This window comes from Ascidiella aspersa, chromosome 1 (genome assembly GCF_963924565.1).
Source record: "Ascidiella aspersa chromosome 1, kaAscAspe10.2, whole genome shotgun sequence".
In the NCBI taxonomy this organism is placed as follows: domain Eukaryota; kingdom Metazoa; phylum Chordata; class Ascidiacea; order Phlebobranchia; family Ascidiidae; genus Ascidiella; species Ascidiella aspersa.
The window spans coordinates 28,549,295-28,572,842 of record NC_139447.1 but is presented as its reverse complement, the minus strand read 5'-3'; the positions used below and the strand labels follow the sequence as shown (position 1 = coordinate 28,572,842).

At 40.8% G+C, this 23,548-nt stretch overlaps 1 protein-coding gene across 1 annotated transcript in view; it reads right to left on the bottom strand.

Annotated features, from left to right (window-relative positions):
* Window positions 1–23,548, bottom strand: part of LOC146169282 (uncharacterized) — an 81,758-nt gene that overhangs the window by 51,166 nt on the left and 7,044 nt on the right. Inside the window, exons 9-16 of the mRNA XM_083388188.1 lie at window positions 19,306–19,344; window positions 18,503–18,622; window positions 16,830–17,545; window positions 16,126–16,272; window positions 14,133–14,327; window positions 13,069–13,710; window positions 12,324–12,531; window positions 11,807–11,920 (exon numbers count right to left, since the gene is read on the bottom strand). Coding sequence (XP_083244314.1) covers window positions 11,807–11,920; window positions 12,324–12,531; window positions 13,069–13,710; window positions 14,133–14,327; window positions 16,126–16,272; window positions 16,830–17,545; window positions 18,503–18,622; window positions 19,306–19,344 — 2,181 coding nt within the window. The remainder of the gene's footprint in view (window positions 1–11,806; window positions 11,921–12,323; window positions 12,532–13,068; window positions 13,711–14,132; window positions 14,328–16,125; window positions 16,273–16,829; window positions 17,546–18,502; window positions 18,623–19,305; window positions 19,345–23,548) is intronic.

Below are 23,548 nucleotides of genomic sequence, written 5' to 3'. Positions count from 1 at the left end.
TCCACTGTAGTTTCCACGATTAACAAATACTTTCTGATCAGTGGGAAAACATGTGACGATAACAAACTGACCCACCACAACAAGAGAGTTGGGTAAAAAGAAAAAGAGAGAGAAAGAGGCAAGAGGCATTGAGAATGGACGGGGAAGAGGTGGTGTCTTTGTTTTAGAGTAGAATTAGCAACACCAAGTAACCTTCTTTGGGACGCCCACAATGGCGGCCAGGAATGTTTATTGTCGCCCGGATAATTCAATGGGCTCAATCTCTCAATCAAACAACCTTAATGGGCCAGCTTTCCCGGCCAATTGGAATAGTGCTTGCATCATGTTTTAAAAGCAATGTTTACCTGTGTTTTAACCTTTTTGCTATAGCTTTTATACTAAGGCTTTAAAATGAGGTCTATCCGTCATTTTCCCATAATATTTCTTCAATGCCATACGACGCCATAAGAAAGGACCCGACTGTTTCTAAAGAGGCCATGTCGGGTTGAGTTGCCTGGGAACTGGGTTTGTCGCGTTGACAAAGTTTGAGAGCTGGACAAACGTGGACGCGGGCGCTCCACACGAAATAGAACCCATTGTTTGGTATGTCGATGTATTGATGGCAATGTGGCAATTGTATCAAATTGAATCGGCGAAGAATTTCGATACATGTCATGTAACTTGTCGCTTCATTTCGCAGGAAAAATTACGTGTTTTATTTAAAAGAAATTGAACCAGCTTATATCAGGTTACATTAAATTACGGAATTTGAGAAATGCGATTACATTTCGACACTTAAATCATGAATTCACTTTCCTAGCTTACTTGTTTTCTTTCATACACAAACAAAGCTTAGCGTTTGCCAGGCTTATCCGTCAACAAAACTTAAATATTAAAATATCACTTTCAGTTAAAATATCCTCAAAATAAATTTGCTTGTTGGCAAAATAAAACTAAACAAATTGTACAGGAAAGCAAGTTAGCTCGAATTTAAATATATAGTGAGAAAATCAATTCATTTTTGGAAAATCATGAAAATTTATGCCAATTAGCGCATTTATTAATGTCGCCATCACTTTTAATTATTTTAGGAGGTAGGACAAGCGATAAGTGACCCACGCTTCGATCAAAAGACACATCGTTCGAGTAAAAAATGAAGAGCGACGTTGGAGTCGTTTCTTATTCCGCAAATCGGTGACGTAGGGCGGCACAATGCTTTCCAGGGGGCTTTCGGCGTTAGGGGCGAAAGCCAAATTTCTCACGGCTGACAGATTCCGTTGTCGGCAAGCTCAGTCGAGGGCTGCTGTAAATGCACGAATCAATAGCTCGGCGTAAACACGATTGGTGACGATTGTGCGAAGGCTTTTGTCTTGAATCGCTCATACGTGCCCGGCGCGCCATAAAGTCCCTTTTGTGCGTCGAGCGTTAACTAATTACCGATATAAAAAACGGCTTTTGACAAAGCGAGACGCAAGAAGAATCGACAGGGGCGGTTGGAGAACAAAACAGAGGTATAGCAGCCAGTTCTATCGATCATAACGTTTACACAACACTTCCGCAATTTCCAGCGTTATGCTAACAAAACAGTGTTTGTGCGTGGTTTTATGTTTTTTTGGCGAATAATCAAGGCAATGCAGCAGGGCAGAGGCAACACACCAAAAACGTAAACATGAGTTTATTCAGCTATGCAATAATTTGGCACAAAGTTCCGGCATTGCCTTGACCTGTCGATGCTGCATCTCAAGTAGACGAATTGGCCTTTGTCGCTTTATAAGGCAAAACTCCGAAGAATCACAATACATATAGAAAAAGGCAGGTTTACGGGGCGCGAGTAACAAGCCTGTCTTTTTATATTTAGTTTTATTTCAATGACACGACCGATTTGTCCTTTTTAAACAGTTTGCTCTCGCTGCGTTACAATGGCTCGGTCAACGCAAAGGCTGACAAAGAATAGCGTGTGCATTTGCGTCGCTATGCAAATAGACATTTTCAACCGAAAAAATACGGTATTCAAACAGACATCTTCTCGTGGTGTTTTTTAGAGAGCACGATAGAACGTCGAACACTTCAAACCATTGATTAGGAAGCCATGACAGCACCAATCTTCAAAATGTTCGCCTTTTATTTCTGCATCGGTGGTTAAGTAAACGCGAAGGCTTCGAAAAAGCACTTTATTTTAACTCTGGAGTAACATATGCACTTCTGGATTCTTCTGGCGGGTCTGAATATGGTGGCAGCCAAGTATAAAGTGTGTTGTGTGTACCCAAACTCTTAAACCAAAAGAAAAACTTGGAACGGACTTGAAGCCAAAATAAAACAGCTAAAAAGAAAAGCTTGTATTTAGCAAACTTCCATTCCGGGCGCGGCGCAGGGCGATCGCTAGACGAGGGCGATTGATGTTGCAAAGTATATTTGCCCTCTCATCACGCCACCTGCCAGGCCGTCAAACAAGCGCCCGGGGAGCGTGTGTATTATTAGGGAGACGCACCCGCTGTCGGCCGGCTGGATGATGACGGCTTATTACGCGACAGGGTGCAGACGGGGTTGGAAGAGTTTGACAAGCTACGCTTTGGTGCTCGCTCTGTTCGAACGACTTTAGTTTGCAAAATAGACGCATTGGATGAGTTCGGCAATAGGAAAAAGCACATACCTCAAAAGTTGCAATAGAGTAATTGTATATATTTTGACAAATTCTTGCATTAATTTATAAGATCCAGGGAGATTCTAGACACACTTCGAAAAAAATACAGACATTTTGTAACTGTTGAATGTTATTGTGCTTGTCTGGGTTTGCAGTAACTTATTTTGCCCATTGGTGATCAACGGCAACTACAGGTTAATAAAGTTTTCTCGTAAATTGGCCGAATTGTAGTTCGGGATAACTCAATGTTCAAAAGTATTTTTTTTTGATGAACCATATCGAAGAACATTATCTTAAATGTCGATCACACTTCGGACCGTGACTTAAAAACGGCTATTACACATTCTCACCGCATTCTGTTTCCCAATTTACCCAACGTTAGTAAGCACAGGTCAATCAGTTAACAAAGCTGACTTCATACTTTCCCACCATCTTGCATGCCAAGTGCGCATCCAGGGACGGCGCTTAAGTACGCATGCAAACCAAACCCTGTGAAACACGACTGAATCAAATGGCAGGAATGCTAAAACCGAAGACCGCGCGTCTCCTCAGAGGACTGCAACAAGCCGAAAATGGGCCGCCGATCGACCAACTGCGCGTGATCACACGCATTAACATACCGCGCAAAATAAAAAAGCGTAACGTGGAAAGGTCGCCAATTTCCACAGCCGCAGCATTCAGTGTATTAGTGCTCTGCTGTTTACAATAAGCCGGGTTTATCCATGTTTGGCCTAAGTTCAAAACACGGGACATATCCAGAGATGGTGTAAACAGCCATTTGCAGCGGCCAGTCGTCGCAGCGACACGAAGGCTTAACATTTTTGCGCAAAAATCCGCTTAACCTTGATCTCGAATGCAGCGAACTCCGCGCGTCGCGATGCAGATTGTGACGTAATCGCTTACGTAGCAGCTTCAGGGTCGTCTCCCGAAGCGGCGCGTAAACAACGGGCGAAAACGGGAAAAGCTTCTCCGCCCCGAAAATTTACGGCCCGCCCTTAATTGCGCATGTGACGTATTTATTGCGCTTCGCGTAAATTTCAACGCACAGAATTAATTTACCGGCTCGGGTTAAGATCGATGGGCGCGTTTTCTCTTCTGTATTTACCGCCCGATTTCCGGGTTTGGTTGGCGCTTAGCGCGTTACGAGGGTCACGAAGCGAGCAAAACATATGAGCAAAGGCACGTCTGATTACCTGCAGTTGGTCCCAAGATTATATAACCCTTTGTGTAACGCATTTGATTTTGTGATCGTTTTTTTCTCAGGAAAGTACATTTTGGAAGTGGTTTAGTGAATCACTTAAATATAAAAAGACCAAATTTCATTAACACTGCCCCGTTAAGTTTAGTTAAAGTTACATTCGACCTGACGGATAAACTTCATGATCAAGGATGGATATTTCATAGCAAACGATTCGATATAGTTTGTGTATCCGTACTACCAGAAGATGTTATTGAGACGTTTTAATTGAGCACTTTTTGTCAGCCAGTAGTATTAGGAAACAAAAGGGGGTTTTACAAAAGCGTTTGGAATACGGAATCTTCTTGTCAGATCCCTCAAGGCGCTTCCCAGTTCTTGTTAGCGACGATTCACACGACCTCGTTTGACTCCAGTGTATCCCGCCGGGATCTTTCAACGACCAGCTCACTATCTCAGCTCGTGTTGATTGACAGCAGGAGAACGTTCGGAATTCGGAAAGGAATCCGCTTGTAGGTTTCCAAAGGATTGTTCGCATAACTTCAAATAACGTTTCGTTTCGCATAACTTCAAATAACGTTTCGTTTCGCATAACTTCAAATAACGTTGCGTAAAGGCAAACGCAATGATAACCAAAATCGCTGGAAAAGATTAAGTGAGGAAAACAATCTAGGGAAAGAATTAATCTGTCTTTCTTCCTTAGTAATTCCGAAAGCCTATATGTATTGAAAATCTTAAACGAAAGCTTTATGATAAAAGATGGCAACACAATGACGAATAATTTAAGGTGGTCTGCACACGACCGTTTCTAGTTTATATTCACAAGTTTAGGTAACCTGACGTATCAAAGTGTGGCGATTTAAAGAAGCATGGAACGAACTAACAGTCTTTGCTTCAAATATAACCAATTTGTTGGTAGAAAATATTTTCTCGGTGGTTTGCATTATTTCAAGGCATGTGCTTGGCCCAAAAACGCCGCGCTTTGTCTAAGATAAAAATAAAACACAAAACCTGGCTGACAAGAAAACACTGCAAAAAGCTGACGCTTACATGCCTATATATTTATCAGTGGCGTGAGGGTTATTCAAGTCGCAAAAATAAACAAAATTTACTTATATGGCTGTCTGTTTTCCCGAGAGGTAGGATAAAATTTGGGAATGTAGAAAAAGAAAACACATGACGAGACCATGTAGATTTACGTGGCGGCAAAAACAAGTCCAAACTTCGCCTAAGGCACTTTCTCGTGGCTTTTCTTTAAGTTTAGAAAGAAGCGGTTCAAGCAGAATTGCATTCCAAACAAGGAGTTTAACCCCGTTTTGTATCGCGGGTGGTTAGACGCGGCGCCTAAATTGAGGGGATTTTTCCTGTTAATCCCCGTTTTGCGGCAACGGCCAACATACACGGCGGTCGGGCGTTAGCTGGCGACGACGGGTGATTGTTTGTCGTCAAACAATTCGACAGCTCGGTTTAACTTGGTCTTATCGGACAAATCAAGACTCGTTTCTGGCCTGTGATTTCCATTTAGCGCACTAATCCCATCACGTACATCGCATCGGCAAACGAAGGTGAAACCTTTTTTGGGCGTAAAATAACAAAGAAAGTCAAAACTAAGCGTTTTTTTAGTATGAAGTGATGTAATGTGTTTGTATTATTTAGACGCGGCTCGCTGGTGTTTTGCTAGCGTTCACGGTAAATTAACGGGGAGCTGTAACGAATCAACCACGCACAGACAGATAACAACCGTAACAAAATCTGCGTTGTGAGTACTAAGTATAGCACAAACAAACAGGAATAACGGCTAGAAGCAGGGAGGTTAGAGTCGATCTGCTAGTTTGCTTGGCTAAAGCAGGGAAGTTCACTTTTCTTGGTAAAATATCTCTGATGCAAAAACTGTTATATTAATTAGAAAAAAAAGAAATTTTCACTGTAGTTTAGAGTTTTTTGTAAAAGTCACCCATAAGAATAGTTTAAGAAATCGCTTTACTGCTTGTACTATCATTTATCAAAAAAATACTAAATTTACTTTCTCGATATAGTACAGTAAGAGCCTATCATAGATCCTTATCGCAACGCAGTCATCAAAGAGTAACAAAACTGTGTCACTAAGCTTAAAAAAACAAGGTCTACGGGTGTCGCATCATGACCGAAGAGAGTTCCTTCAAGCAAGTGTGCGTTGCAAAACGATAGCTTATCGACGGAAAGCGATACTTCACGCTGTCAGCAATACACGTCAGAGGCCATGCATCTTTGTCGCTTTACGAAGCCGCCAGGTGAACGGCAGTCGGCATCCTCTACCGAATCTATTTAGTTGCAATCAGCCTTTTTTTGGTTTGATGGCACCGTGGAAGGCCAACAGATTAAAAAACAAATCGGGACTGTAAGAATAAAACTTGAAACGGCATTTGAAGGCTAGATCCGGCCTTTTTCTAATTGATCGAGAAAACAGGCCTAGTACGACAACGAAACCAGAGTGCCTTTTATCTGGTAACAGCAGACCCAAGCTAACCCAATTCGCCGCGGTTTGACGTATAGACGTGGGAACGTGGAAAGGGGAGATGCAGCCGATAAGTGGACGAGAAAATCCGCAAAGAAGGTACACACCCCCGGAAAGGTGCTGGTTCAAGGGTCGTCGTTACGGGTCAGCGAATAGAGCACACTGCGTGTGGATTAGGTTGAAATACGAAAGATCTTGCAGCGGCAGTGGCTAATGAAATGCCATTTTCTTGATCACAAGTTTGTAGTTTGCACTAAAACAGTGTTGATCCAACAAACTTTTAAAATATAATGTTATGCAGACATGGCGTTTATTTGAAAGTTTAGGTTTCTGCACTGTTCAAGTTAAAAAGTTTACTTCGGCAAATATAACGGATTACAATTAACATTAGTAAAATGTATTAAGTAGATCGACATCATCATCTTTAGTTTAACATAAAGTTCATATCGAAACGTCTTAATCAAGATGATGTCGATCTACTCGACCCTTTTGGCTTTGTAATTCATTACTAAGCTACATACAGATCCGTGCTTGGTGAATCCAAAACATGTATCAACATGTGTGGAACTGATCAGGCCGTGTAATGCACCATAAACCTGGGGAACATTACAGTAAGCTACGAGATTTACTGCACGAAAAGCATTACAAACTGTGCGAAAATTTGCATCTAAATTGACACAACTTAAGGAAGAGAAAAGGGGCTTTCATCTCGACAGGGCACTTTAGGGCGGCGCGTTTCAGCCGACGGTCGCAAATCTTGTAGGGCAGGGAAAGTGTTGAAAGCGTGCGATTTAAAGGCTGCCGCTTCACACGAGAAACAAATCGTTTGAAAACGACCCCACTGACCCGGAGTGGATTTTTCGGTAGAACAACACTGGAGAGCGGCACGTCAAACACAGCAGCATGGTGCGTTTGCGTAAAAAAATGCCATAAAAAAGGTGGTAACAATTAGATAGACTTGGTTAATGCATGTGAAGGGTAGTAAATTTCAAACGGAGCAAAAGTTGTTAGGGGGTAAAATAAGACAAGAGAAAGGAAACATAATTTCCATCCAATGTCAAGTCTGCAAGAGTGTGCTTTATGGAAAACATTTAACTCGAATTACTGTCACTTTTCGACCGGGTGATTGATTCAGCGCCGACAAACCACAAGGGTAAATATGTCTCGGCATGCTTTGACAGCCTCGAAACGCGAAAACCTGATTTATGATTTGGAACGGTGAGGGTTGGCAATTCAAACTGTCGCGCGTTACCACATGAGACTAGGGTCTTTCAGAAACCCGTTTCAAGGTGATAAATCAGAGAGTAATTTATTGTCGTCCTGAATTGCAATGGCCTTGACGGCCGAACGTAAAATCCTTTGATTCGCGCCGAGCCAAACCAACATGCCAATAACTCGATTTTGCAATCAATAAGCGCGCTGTCGGTTCAAAGGCTAGGTTTACCAGGGCGGATATACGTTGTTCCAGGTATCACCCCTAATGGTAGATGCATGTGTTTGGGGCTGCTTGTAATTCAAAGAAGCTGATGGACAAAATTCAAATTTTTTTATCAAAAGTAGGCGAATAAAGGCAGTTGTGTTGTGCCATATACTTCAATCAAGGACCTTGGAACCGTCATTCCTTAACACACACGCTGAAATAATTTATTGCCCGGTGACGGGAGGTGATTTGCGATGCAAATGGCGGGCCAAGGCGGTCGGAAGTGAGTTGTGGGCGAGAAGGGGAATTGCCATCGATCACGCCTACGCGCTCAAACAGGTTGAGGTCATAATTTAAGTCAAGTGCAAGGTTGCCAGAATGGAAGTGATACATGGATTTGTGGCAAATCGGACGCGGAAGCAGGACGTAGGCGATGGATCGGAAAGAAATTCCGCCAATAACAAGAACAGGAAGGTCATTTAAAGTATATTTGCCGGCTATGCCCAGTTGCAAGGCCGCTATGCAGTACATAAAGTATTCCCAAGGCAGTATTTTTGTACTGCATATCGTTAACAATTTTACATTACGGTATTTTTTGGAGGCTATTATGGACTGACTTTCCGTGTGCAATATTTAAGTTACCTTGGGCCGTGTACGTATGTTTTTCGGTGTATTTGTCTGCTTACTTCGTCGAGCGTCTGCAATTTTAATTACCCTTTGGTGCGTACGACAAAACCGTATGTAGGGAATATTTAACACCTATGTTGCAGCATGCCTTTTGTTATTTACTTCGAATTAAAAAAATCTAGACATTTTTAATTTGTAGACAACACCTTAAATTTTGTGACATGCAACAACGATTTTACAGCTTGCAGTTTGCATTGGACAAACTTTTTTGCCGCTTTTTTAATGTCAAATTAGGCCGCCGGCTTTCAAAACGATTTCCAAAAATTTTTTTACGCTTAAATGTGCAACATTGGGTTTAAAGACAAGTTAAAATGCGGGAATTATTTCCTTAAGAAACTATTTTTTAGTCTGCCTCACATATAAACATATGAAATGTCTGGTACTAAACTGAACCTTGCTTGTTTTTAGTCCTAAAACATATAGCACTGTCATATTTCAGCAACAACGAATTTAATGGCCATACCTTCTAAGTGAAATGTTGCCTATTGCACTGGCAATAAATCATGCTAAACCAACCAGAAGATTAGGCTGCCCAAACTTATTTCAGTAATTTGGTTTAACGAGCTAATGAAAACTCATTTTGTGTACGGGGCGTAAAAGTGTGTCTGAAAAAAGAAATCGAACTTGCGCGACACGAGAATTATCACGCGTGGCGGCTAATAGCTCTGGATGGTTTGGGCGCAGGTGTTACTTTTTTAACAACACACCTTATCTGTTTGTCAGTTTAAGAAATCAGTAGTCTTCGCGGCGACATGCAAGCTGCGCAATTAAGGCTGAGATTTATGGTCGTTTAAACGGCAAGCAACAGCAACGAACCCGAATGAACCTCGTTCAAATCGGGGCCACGTTACTTAATCACCCCGCGCATTGAGCTAAAGCAGTTATTTGCTTGAACCAAAAATGAACTTGTCTTTGTCGTTGCTACGCAGCTTTAAGCTTAAGGATTTTTTTCACGTTTTACAAAAGAAGGCCGTAACCCGAAGTCAATTAAAGTAACTTTACCTAAAACATACATTCTAAGAAGTCAAACCTGACATAGCGTTGAAGATTAACAAAATTCACCAGGTTCGTATTAAGGGTTGCCGTACAACAATATTGAAACACGTAATAATAATATCAAAGCCCATACAGAAGTAGGTATCATTTTGAACGTTTCGAATAACTCTTTATTAATTTTCAATATTCAACATTGATGTTAAAAATGAATGAAGAGTTTTTTGAAACGTTCCAAATGATCGTAAAGTGTTTGGGTAAAAACTGATAATATGGGCACTAGGTGGCGGGCGCGCGCATTGTGCCAATAGAGTTGTCCTGAAAGAAAAACCAAGGCAATTTGAGCGCCATATGACACCATGACAGCAAACTTAAATAGCCTACGACATGAGCTGGTCGAGCCGCAACATATGAATTAGCACTGTCATTTACTAGTGTAAACTTGCACAGAATATTTATGGCAAAGTATAAAGACGACAGACAAACGCCAAGCACAACAGTTTGCTTACCGCACGGTAAGCAAGAGCTCACAATTCGCGCTGGACTTTTTTGCTCGAACTCATAGGGGCACGAGTTGACACCGGACGTGTAGAAAATCGCGTCGCGTCCGGCAGAGCTTCCAGGGGCCGCTAAGCGCAAATAAAGAGTTCCGACAACATTCTATAAATACTTCAAAAGGCCCGTGGAACAAACCCGGTATCGCGACATCAAGGACACGGGCTTAGACCGCAGGCGACCTCCACACATAAGGCAAAAACAACAACGGAGGCGGGCACATTTCCGAAACACGGTTTCACCGCCGCTAGCAAAACAGGGACATCATCTTGGAAACAGGGAATCGCTATATTATCCGAGCGGTGTTTATTGCGCCCGGTCGGGAAGCGGCTTTTCCGCAACGGTGGCTGAAAAAATTGCGACCATTACCACATCACAGGCTCGATTTGTTCGTGCGGCTTTGGGGCCGGACGGGCACGGATGTCTAGCTCTATAGCGTATCGTGTTTGCAAAGCGAGGGACAATGCTGCCGTTTAAAGGCGTCGAATATACGGAACGGCTTACCTTTGCTTGGATACAACGACGAAAATTGGCAAATTGTTTTCTTTTTCACGCACTAAATCCACACCGGCTTAAGTTTCCTTAATTCCGATGCTGTTTTTTATACATAATAAAGGTAAGTACAGGCACGATGATTTTAGGAGGGCGAAACTAAAAAAAAAATGGTTGATGCGTTCCGCCTACAGTCGAGGATGGTTCTGCTTAATTTTTCTAAGACGATTTCAATTATCCTTGTTGTTCCTTCAGTCCAATTGCCAAAAACATAAAACATAAAACATAAACAAAAACAATCTATTCTATAAATTTCTTCAGCCGTAAACGGCCTAAACTAATCAAAAAAGCCGGTGCCAACCTTTAAAGCGTTGACAGACGGTTCAAAACTAAGTTTGTGGCCGAAATTAATTAGTCCAAAGCGGCCTACCCAGCAATTGACCGCAAATGTTATATTAGGTTCCGGCCGTTTACAAAAAGGGCCAAATAAAAAAACAGCAACGACAGCGACTCGAGGATTATAACGGACTTTGCTCGTCTAGTGTATTCAGGCGCTGCTCTAATCCCCTGCGACAGCGAGGACCGCTATTGCGTCACAACAGACAGCATGACGTCCAGATTATGACGCACATTCTGCGAGTTTTTGCACAAAGATCTTTTGAAGTACTTCACGGAGTCGTTTCTATGTCATTTGTCAACAAAAAAAAACAGTGGACAAAATGCGAAATATTGGCGCCCAGCCAAACTTTTAGCCAAACTTTAGGGATACTTCTATGACTCAGTAGGAAACACATATGGTCGGTGTTCGACAAACGGCGGGTCAAAGTTGACTAACTCCACTTTTTTACACTTTGGTAAATTGCATTGAAGCAAATAAAACAGAACCAAAGCAATATGCGTATAGATGGCCTAACTAATGCAACAAAAGGAAGGTTGAATATTAAAGCCTGTAGCCTTTCGAGCTTGTCTAAATTCTTACAGTTCTTTCAATTTACCGAAACGAGCATGTTAACAAGTACTAAAACTATCGTTTTGACAAAAACTAATTTCAGTTGCTCTGTTGTCTCACAAAATCGTTCGATATAGGTTTCCTTACAGATAGTGTTTATATAGATTCAAAGCAAATAGATTCGTGTTTAACCCTAGTAAAATTAGTAGTGTAAACTTGCCTAAGATATTGCGAATACCGCACTTCACATCAGACAAAGAGAATAATGCTGCAACGTTCAAAGCAATTACTCTTGAGGAAACAGAACGAAAGGCTAAGCTCATGAACGGTTGTGTACCAGACGACGACTGACTGTCCTTTGAAAGTAGAATATATAAAACTTGAAAATGAGCCCATCTTACCTCTAAACTTCCGGACCTCCTTGGGCATCTCCAAGTCTTCGGTTCTCACTGAGAGCGAGTCGTCCCACTCATCCGCCGTGCTCTTTGTCTCATCCAGGCCAACGTCGTCTGAATCTTGGCAAAATAAAAACATATATATGGATTTCGATGCAAAAAAATGTGAAAAAAAAAGTTTAATTTAAATTGTAAATTTACCATTTCCACGGTAGCGATAAGAACATTACTAACTTTATAATCAACCTTACAGACTGTTACAGAAGTTAAGTTAATAAGACCAAGAAGCAAGAACGTCTTAATTGCGAAACACTTTAGGAAATAAGGAATTTCCCGCAGACAATAAAATGTAAAAGAAAAGTTCTTGTTTTCGTATCAGATGATCTTAAGACTGTTTATAAAAACAAATGTAAAACATAAAATCATTTCCTAAAATTTTATTTCTATATCTGTTTTTATAAACAGTCTTAAGATCACTTTAATTGCTGCTACAACAAAAACACAAAAAAGAAAATCGCCTTACCGATGCTGCCTTTGGAAAGGTTTCTCGTTCCAACGAATTCCACCTGGCGACGCAGGGGGTGATTTTCAATGCGAGGGGGTTCTACTCGATTTGAGGGGCTTCCCGAAGTTGGGGCCCGGCCCTCGGCAGGCAAGATCGATGTCTGGGCGTTGAAAAGTGTGTCGACCACTGCCAACTGTGATTCGCGTCCTGGGTTTGCTGACTCATCCTAAAAATATTGACGAATTTTTTCGTTGATATATTTACTCAAACGTTCAAACAGTTTTGGTGTTAATTCATATGTTGTGCTGCTGCTGGAGCAATGATGCCGTTTGAAGAAACCATATCGTTAGGTATACAATGATGGAACTTTATTAATCAAAAAGCTCATATTACCTGGAAAATATGTGTATTCTACTTTTTTCGAAGTAGAGATGGGACACTTCGACTCACCACACACTCTTTCAATATGTTTTTTAGGTTGTGATGAACTGAAATCTTACTATTCGCAACTTTTCAATTAAGTAAGCAGTAAGTACAAATTTGGATTTAACGAAGCGTGAAACGATGTCTTAGATATATATAATTATACGGCCTTGTTAATATTAAATTAAACATCTAGCTAGCTCAATGCCAACATCGGTAAAACTCCAATTTTTAACGTTCACTGATGACGAGAATTTTCGCCGGACAGGTCGGATGGTCATGATATTAACTCACATAATTTCCTAAAAGAAATACGCTTTTCGCTACGAAAAGAACTAACCAAAACCGTCGCGTCATCACGTTGTCTCTTGTCGTAAGACAACGACATAGGCGAGGAGGGCTGGGAACCAGAACTGCGCGTGCTCAGGATACGCGCCTGCTTCACCACGGCGCCGCTGGTGACGTAACAGGCCTGCGAGTCCAGAACCGTGATGTCATCGGGTTCATCGCTGAGGTTTGTTGGCTTTCGAGGAGCGACCGCGGGGGTTTGGAAGTGGGTTACTACTGCGTGGTTGGGTTCATATAGCGACAGGCGCTTTTTTACTGTTGGTTTGTTCGTTACTGGAGGCTTGTTGCGTTTGGCGGGCACGGGCGCCTCTAGTGGCGATTTCTCAACTGCATTTTGGGAAATTAGTTTCGATGACGTGGCGGCGTGCGATTGGTCGTTGATCGCCGCTTCTGTTGACTGCTTTTGGTCGCTGTTCGCTTGCATATTTTGCTTGTTACTGCTTTCGGATTTGGTCGGCGGGCCCGGGGACGTTGTGACGCGCCGCTTTTGCATAGATTCTGAAGTGACGTCATCGTCGCTGTCCGATGACGTCGACGTGGAATGGTAGGACGACACCGAGTGGGAAGTGCCGTCGGACAAGGTCGCTGCGTCGTTCGCGGCTGAGGTAGCGATTAGGTTTTCGTGCGAGATCGCCTGGAAAAAGTATAAGCTAAACTTGAATTTGCAAAGCAATAACATTAGAGGGTAAAAAACTAACTAATACTTGTCAACGTATAGGCCGCATGTTGGGCGAATATGTCGAAATACTGCGGAAATTTTATTTCCTAATTGTTTTTCAGTTCGTCGTGAAGAATACCTAATTACACAGAAAAAATATTAAACTTTTGGCGCATTCTCATGTTTTTAGCCGAAACATCTTTTTATATAATTTCCAGTACAACTTTCACATTTTGTACAATGATTAAATTGTTCCTGGACGTCATATTTTGTATCCTTCAGTAACAATTACTGAATCAATCGACATACATTTTGATTATTTTAGCGGGCGTTGGCGATTATGGTTCTCCTGGTTTTAACGTGTAAAATGCTGAAGAGAAAGATATGCCAATTCCTACCTTCTGAAGAGTTTCTGAAATCTGGATCATGGCCGTGTGTGGCGAGGGCGGAGAGAATAACGGCGACTGGGCGTCGGTTGACGAGCTCCCCCTGTTGGACGTTCGACCTTTAAAGTTGCTGCCAGTAGGTAGCACGAGAGAGCGGCGAAGTTTTTGTATGGCGGCTGCGGCGTCGTATCCTGCCGTGTTGGAGTGCTGCAGCAATACGGGCGTTACATTTGTGTAAACCCATTTTTAGCATTATTTTCAAGTGGATACAGCAGCGAGGTGTTTGTCATTTAAAGCACATTTCGACGTAAAGACATCAAAACTTGGAAACTTAAAACTATATCTAAGTTCGCTAAAACTCAATTTGCGTGTTAATTTGTCTGTAAAATATTGTGTATAAAATTTATAATCCTTAAATTATAATATTTGAACGGTGGTTATTTTATTAATTAAAATCATACGAAAGCGACATTTCTTATGCTTTAAATATTTTTACAATGTTTTACACTAAACTTTGTTTCATTTTTTTGTAATTTAAAATAAATTCTTACATGCCTAAGTTTGGTTAGTGCAAAATACCATTAAGTTGTTAATTGTAGTGTAGTTATTCGGTCAGTGGTGGGCAACTGTTATGAGCGAAGTAAATCGAATATGTAACTTAAACAGTGCAATAACAAACTCCATTTCTATTCCTACTCTACCGCAGTTCTCAAAATACAAAGGCATAAGTTGGAAAACATATTTTATTTGCGCGAAAACATCTTTGGTCAACCTGAATTTAGAGAGAAGCAAAAACATCCAGCCTTCAAACTAAAACCGAAAAGGATAGAACACAAGCGAAGGTAAGCAAGGTTTTCTGTTCGTTTAAGGAACAGGTGAAAGGTGTGAGCAATTCGCGCGGAAAGTTGTAAAGACGAAAAATCGCACCCGCGAAACGAAAACCAAACCTTGAAAATGCGCCAGAGACTATTTTGTCTTAACTGTTCAAGGGTCTGCACAATGTTGAATCCAAAACATTGATTTTGGCGCGCAATGCTACATAACCTACTATTACGTTATCTCGAAGTTCAAAGGAACTTGACATTGTTGATAGACGCACAAGAAATCCAAGCGCAGTAACGCGTTTTTCTGTACCATGTAGGCGAGAGGTTAACTCAGGTTTAAGAAAAAATAAAAGCAGTGAGAAGCATTCTTGCGCTTCGAAATAGACGCAGGGATTTGAGCAATCGACATTACAAGGGAAAGTTAAGAAAGTTCAATTCATGACTGCAACTGATTCGAAGCCATAGACAGCTGTTTTTCTTTCAAAGACGCTATCGCAAGCGAACAGAAGTTGTGATGACCTCGAAATAAAATCGCAACGACCGCGAATGTAAAGGTCATCATCTGAGGTTACGTGAGGTCGAAATTCACCAAGACAACCAACACACACACACACACAAACAAACACAAAGTCTGATTTACATCAAAAGAAAATTAACAAGATCAAACTACTCACTCAGTTACCATACTTGTAGGCGGCAATTAAAAGAAAAATATGGCCACTAATTTGCGTAGCTAAGAACGGCTTCTTTTTGCGAATAATACTGTAAGAGAAAAGCTGAAGCAAGAAATTCCACGATTTTCCGTAATACTAATAAAAACGAATTAAAATCTAAACGTAAGTCAAAGGCGCGAGAACAAAACGCTTGAGGAGAAAATAAAATACGAAAGTAGGCCAACAATAGATTACTTTTAAAAGGAAGCTTGGCTTATCAAGAAAAAATCTGCCTCTAAAAACCTAAAAACAACAGTCCTCGAAGCAACGACCGCTTAAAAAAAACGCCTAACAGTAACAAAAAGTTTATAAATTTTCGGAGGCTTCAAAGTACTGCCCCGGAAAGCAAACCCTACACGTTGGGGATTTTTTCGCAATCTCGGAAATTCCGCACTTTTCCGCATTTCAGCACTCGCCAGTCATCTTAGTCCGCAAGTTGCCCACCACCGGCATAGGTCCGACACTCACTGATATCGAGCAGTCCAAGTTCTCCTTGTTTTCTTCTTCCTCCTCAGTTTGATCTCCCTCCTCCGGATCCGGTGACGTCATTTCTTCTTCCTCCTCGTCTACTTCTTCGTCTTCCGGGGGAGGATCGACCGGGGAGGGCGGTCTCACCTGGGAGCGACAAAGACGTGAGGAAACACGAAATTAGTAAAAAAAAATAATACTTTTAACGCTTTTTATCAGACCAATTGGCCGTGGGCTGGAAAGCATTCATCTGGGGACTCGCAAGAAACAAAGTGTTTAAAATAGCACAGTCTCACCTGGGAGCAAGTGAAGACGTGAGGAAACACGAAATTATCAGGTATTATTTATCGAAACTTATAAAAATAGCGTTATTTTTTGTGTACCAGTTAAGATTTTGTTCAAAGTTATTTTAAACCGAAAGTATTGCGTTGTAATTAGTTTTAAAACATCCATTAAACATTGTGCAATGGCGTATTCGAAATATTGACTTTTTTATTACGTTTCGTTTTGGGATTATGTACGCAACGTTTTAAGCAACACATTACATTCAAAAAGCGAGTTAAATGACTTTTGTAGTAATAAATAAACAACTAGACTTAACATGTCGTAACAAGAAACAAACTGTTTATAAACAATACATTTCGAAATATTAAAAATCTTTAAAAAAATAAAAATATTAAAAAAAAATAAAAATAAATCCGTACTTTCATCATGCTCATAGGCTTGGGCGGAATTGGGGGCGGCGTCATGGGCGTCATTGGCGTCATAGGCGTCGAAAACTTTGACCTGGCTCTCGCCGGCTTTTTGGGCCGGGAACCCGGTGGAGACCGGCCAGGGGTCCCAAACTCAACCGACGCTTGGTCGACTAGCTCTTCCGAGTACCGAACCTCCGACTTTCGAGTAGGTTCGATGTTCCGATTCACCGCAGGCGAGTCGTGCGGCTCACAACTCTGTACTCGGCGACTACGAGCCTCTTTCGCTTTGCGAGTTGGTCCGGGAAGAAAAACGTTGTCGTCCTCCGTCTTTAACCGCTCCCGGGTGAAGATCTTCTTGTTGGCGCGCCACTCCACCTCTTCGTTTTCCTCCTCCTCTTTGATTTGGGATGCAGGGAGCGGGGAGGAGTGGAGCGGAGAGGGCAGGAGAGGAGAAGACGGAAGTGAGGCTGATGCTCTTCGCGCGGGATCGGAGGGTTTGAGATGGGAGGCCGGACTCACGGGAAACATATTGGAGGAGGGATGATGCTGACGGAAGAGGGCTGAGGATGCGGGGTGGTTAGGATCACTTAGGAGGACGGATGTTGACGGGGATCGGCCGCTGGAGGATGGGAGCCGCGGCAGGGATCGGGAGCTGCGAGCGGACGCGCTCCTCCTGAGTATTATCCCCTTGCCAAAGCTGCTCCTGCCCCAGCTACCTCCGAAACCTGCGGATCAAGTTTGGTTACTAGACAACTGTTTGAACGTTAGGCCAATGGTTCTAACCTGGGAGTGAGAGCTTTAGTTTTGTTATTGTAAGTTTAATAAGTCCATGCTACGCTTGGTTTTCATTCTGCTTAGTGCTGTGCTATATGCAATGCTTTACATGGAAAAATTACATAAAAGCTTTTCAGCTACCAATTTTTAATAGTTTCCCGGTATTTGAGCCTTTTATTTATATTTGTTGCATGCTTTCTGTCTATTAAACATACACATATTACTCGTATTGAAAGAATTACGGCAATTTTAAGATAAACGAAGCTATCCGGCTTGAACGAAGTACTTCTCTTACAGCTTTTCTATATTATGACAACAGTCTTAAGCCGGTGGACTCCCCAAGCTTTTTTTTGTTGTTCGAGCTAATCTATAATGTTTTTTGCAATATTGTCATTGCATTGCGTAACACCATTTTGAAGCAGGATAAGCGTAATGTGTAATTCTTATGTCTCGCGCGAACTTTTTGCGTGCTTTTCTTTATATAGCCTTACAATCCCTTACAACGGTCCTAATTAGATGTTTCTCAACATCAGCTCGACAAAAGTCAATATATCAAGCATGAGCAATGTGCAATTGGTGTGCCCAATGCGTCATGTCTCCCAAAATAAAGTTTAACTCAATTTTAATCAAATAACGGTGGTGTAAACAGGTGATACCTAACTTATAGGGTGTTTTTTAATGAAGGGGCACACGAACTATATTACAGTGTTTGATATGTTGCTATTTTATTCGTTAAAACATTTAATCAAGTGAGTGGTAACGTGCTCTTATTACACCTACGACCGATTTTTTTTGGTGTCAGTCCGCATGCGGTTTAGTTTGATGTTTCAAACTCAAAAGTACGAAATAAGAAATTAGTAACGACACTACCACTTGGGCACTTGGTATTGGATATATTAAAATTCTACCTTTGGATCCCTCGGTGCTGTGAGGTGACGAAGTGTTGGAGGCGCGACGAAGTTCGGGGGAAATGTAGTGATCCTCAACAGTGACACGAGGTAGGGAGACAAGAGAAGGTGCAGGGGTTTCTGCAGGAGAAAAGTGGATTCTTTTTATCAGTGTTCTAACATTGACTTGCCAGGGGTGTGAACGGCATTCCAGGTGAACTATGGGGTGCCTAATTCTGGGTCATATTATAAGTTGGTAGAACGAAAGACATGTTGTACAAAAAATAATGTTTTTTTTACGTACAAATACAAGCGTTCAATATTTATGATTTTTTTGGTGAAAATAAAATTTGCAAACAAATTTTATTGCGTTTGAAACACTGGCATAATTTCAATAATTACTTAACTCCTTAGGAGTAATCTAGAAGGAAATTACTTCGCTATCATAGTGGTTCAAATGAGTGCTTGGCCCACTTTCATGAGCTCTTAACAGTTGGTGGCTTTCTTGCCTACATTTTGGAAAATGCGCCAAGGAACGTCACAAAAATTATGAAACAACAAATTCAAGTTAAGTTGACATGTAGTTCTTGACCCTAGAAGACTAGAAGTGGCCCTAGAAGACTGCCTCGTGGCCCCCTAGGGAACTTTGGGATGAGAAACGCTGGGCTTACCCATTGTGCCTTTGTTTGTATTGTCCCGCCCCAGTTTTCAATTGGTGGCAAGTGAACAACGTTTTATAGGTAGGTATATACTTTTGTTGAGTTTAAACATCTTAAAATAGAGACATGCAAACATAATGTACAATTTCAGGATTAACCACTCACCGAATACGTTTTTGCTGCTGTATCCCCTTTCAAGGAACGCTGTGTACAAAACAAAATATAATATTGCTTTTTGACGTTCTAAACAGGAAATCACAATAAGCAACTTGTTAAAAATGTTACCATTTATCGACAAAACAATTATATTTTATGAAAAATTAAGGGCAGCGTAAAGCAGATATAAAAACAGAAAATTAAATTAAAATCTCTCGAAAAATTACAAGGTATAAAATTAGGCAAACACATGCGTCATTATAACATGGCAATTGGCAACATTCTGTAAAACCACATGCAAGTTTTTAACATTTTTTATCAGCTACCTAGGAACCTACGTCCCTCTTTTTGGAACCAACTTAGCAAGATTAATTGCCTAAAATATGATGTGTATTTATTTTAATCTTTTTTGTTTCGACAAGCAGGCTTGGCGTATCGTAGTGCAAAATTTTGGTGTAATATGTGAATTGCGGACAAATAATAACAATTAACACAAACAACAAAATGTGCAAATAATACGTAAGCCGCAATCGTTGGTCAAAAAGCAGCTTCAGCAGGGCTAGATCTCAGTTTTTAACACACATATGTGTGTGCATGTTTCATCGAATAAATGTGCAACTATTAAGAACCCACACGCAGTTTATGACCAAACAATTTTAGACAGCTAAAAACCTTGGTCATCGAAAAGTTAACATTTAAAAAAAAAATATGAGTTTTCCAACTGTTAATGGCAAAGTTCAAAATGCGTGTTACAGGAAGTAACAAATTCGCGAAGGTTATCATTCAATATAAAAAAAGATCTTGCCAAAACTACTACACTTTGTCAGAGGTGGCTTCTTTCCAGATTTGTGTGTCTCTCACGACATGATGTATTAGTGTTTTAGGGTGAATGTGCAGCATATCAAATTTCCTGAAGTTAATGATGATGTATATGACTTAGATCGTATTGTTTCTGTGGAATCTGTAACTAAATACTACGACTTGCAGCGTAACATGTACATGAAACTAGGAAACAAATAAGGGTTAAAAAGGAAGAAATCTACTGATAGTCTTGTGTGCATTACTCTTACTGTGTGGCTCTTTGCGGTTAGGGCAGTAAACTAGTAGTAGGGAATTGGCTCTTGGTCTCTGACTGGTGGGCAACTCCTGTAACTAATTTTTTATAACGGACGGTTGGAAACCACTAGGCCTGACCGCATGGCCTTCCGCACATGGCCTAAGTCCACCGGGAAGAGACGAAATCCGATTAGGCGCGATAAAACACGTCCCTGTAATTGACTTTCGCGGATAAGGCCCGAGTGTGGTTTCGCTCAGTTCAGCCTAGAACCCAATTAACAAAGAGATCGATTTGAGATGGAACTGAAGTACATTACAATCACATCGATTGTGACGAAACGTTGAAAGTTGTGATCGATTTTGCGATGTTGAATGAAATTGTATGTTCAACAACAGGTTGCTGAGTTTAAGTTGGCAGGCCATATACGGCCATGGGTTTTGAATGATTTCTGTTAGCCTTGGTTTAACAATCTAGATATCCAAACTAGTCGGTTCTTCTGGTAACGTGGACATAATTTGTCAAATGAAAAACTCAAAGCTTTTTATGTTTCATCCTTAATTCGAATACTTTAAATTAAACAAATAGTAGTTTCGTGTTTCACTAATACCTTGAACCTCACTGTTATCCTACTTTAACAACAATGAAATTTTTGGGTGAGCTCGTACACGGGACTTGAAATGTCTCGTCATGCCGGTCAAAATTTTCACAGCGCCGATGTTTCGTGTTAGCGGAAAGTGATCAAGTCGGTCTAGCCGCACTTTGCGCTTATTTAGCGATTCTCCTTACGGCAATTCGTCGCGACCGAACGGTGATAATGGCCCTCGAAAGGTGCCTCTCCGAGTGAATTTTGATGACTACTGCGCTATGGAGCACATGTGATTCACATTCTACACGTCTGAAATATGGCTCTACACAGCACAGTCGTTGACAGATTATCGCATTCGGCATTTTTGTTTTTGTTTCACAAATCGGATATTTCATCAAGCATTGAATTAATGCGTTTGTTGAAAGGACAAAAATTGATCAAGCTAAAAGCGTCAATGCAAAAATTAAGCCGATATATTTTTAATGCCAACAGTGAATCGAAAACTAAACTTTTAAATCATGAAGAGCTCATTCTATAACAAGCTATATTAGGCATTTCGGCATTAATAGTTAAACACGAATTATACAAGCCAGCACTAACCTATCTTACACAGAGACAACTTAATTTTGTCCCAGAATCAATATAAAATTATATTCCAAATTATAAAGGGTTAATAGGATACAAGGTAATTTTATTGAGAGACATAAAACAGTCTTGTATAAAAAAGGACAGCCTATTGTCTTGGCTGGGTTATAACTAACACGAAGGAGTTAACCAACCCACAGCAGAAGCCCTAATCGCCATAAGAACAGACAGGGTGATGGGTTATTTTATTGGCTTAAAAAAACACGCGATGATTCCTGAATAACGTTGGTGATTGTCGGGTGTCGGGCAATTAGCAGGCGAGTTCGGAAACGAGACGAAATGGTTTTCGGCGCGTTCGTCAATAAACACCTCTCTACTGTCTAGTTCTCCCACTGGACGATTTTAGTTTTAGTTTTCGTCCCTTGACAAATCGATTGCCCTTTATGTCGGTTCCAAAAGACAGATTGGTGGACGGAGTTAACACAACGAAAGTCCAAGGATTGTTAAAGGGATGGAAAACAACAATTAGTTTCTCTTCTATTAAAATGGTAAAACGCCAATTATTTACATCAGTGTTGAAGAAAGCCAACACAACTCTTTTTAGGCAAGATTACTCATTCATACACTGTTTTTTTACAGGTTGATCTTAAAAATATGGAAAAATAACTAAAAAAAAAAAAAAATAATAACGAGTTATATTTGCACCTTGGTATTGGCCAAAAACTTGCTGTAAGTGTTAAAACTAAAAAACAACAAAAAAGATTTAAGCATTAAGGTGCTCCAACAGCCCTTTTTGCCAACTATTTGACGAAACGAAGAAAAAACTTCCACTTTTTAAATCACTCAAACCGCCAGCTTTCGACGAGAATTCAGGAATTATTTCGGCATACGTGCGACTTGGAAAGTGAGTGGGTTTGAAGCTCGTTTACAACTACAGGCAGTCGTCTTGATTTTACTACACGCCCTAAACGTTTCAAAATATCATAAATGCCGAACAAGATGGACAAAAATAATCCAGGTACTTTTGAAACGTAACTGACCAACCTTGTAAACAAGCATGGTCAAAAAATTAAAACAGGGCCCTTCTTGGAATCAATCGATTGCTGTTCGCTAAACGGGTAGCAGCGATCGGCAGGCCTAATACTATAACGCTATCTGTGCGGTCGCTAGACGGATGACAGGCGAGCATTCGACTTCAGCGCAAACAAACGAGAAGTGAGCGGTTGCAAATATTTGCCTGTACGTCCTTCCGCGTTTGGGGCGAGTCTTGAGTCTAATGCTGCAAGGCCTACAGGAGCTTATTCGCCTATCTATCGCACCGTTGGGTTACGCTTCTGGCAAATTTAAAACCTTTTTTTTAAATAGAGGTCGCGATGAACACCAAAACATTCCGAAATCACATAAAATATTTTTCAACAATGAAATAACTTCGTTCACATAAACGTTAAGTTAGCAAGGATTATCAAACGTTTTTCATAAAGGGCGGGATAACTTTATGGATGGCGATCCCGGAAAGGATATCAATTTCGGATTTAACTTATTTATGTTAATCTTTCTAAAACGAAGGAAAGATAAAAGATTAAAGTAACTAAATCGATATGGTTGTTAACTTTGAAACTTATCGACAAACATGTTGGATAATAAAGTATTAAAAAGCGTTTTTTAGGATCAATTTGAACATAGGTCAAGGGTCGGAAGAATTTCGCCAATGGGCCGTGGTTTTGAGATTTGTTGACCCCTGAGCTAGACCAAAGAGAAGATGAATCTCTATATGCAAGAATCCCAGCATGACTGAGGGCATGACTTTGAATCTTACCACCGACTAACTTCTTTAACGGCTAATGTCTCAGTTGCACTTAGGTAAGTAACGTTTAAGATGTTTGAAATAGTTGCAATATTTAACCAAGTAATATTGTGTTGGTACAGTTTGTATACAACAATCTTGATAACTACGAATTCTTTCAACAAAACAATTTTACAAACCAAGCTAAAGAAAATTTACTTCAGGATACGTGAGATGTTTA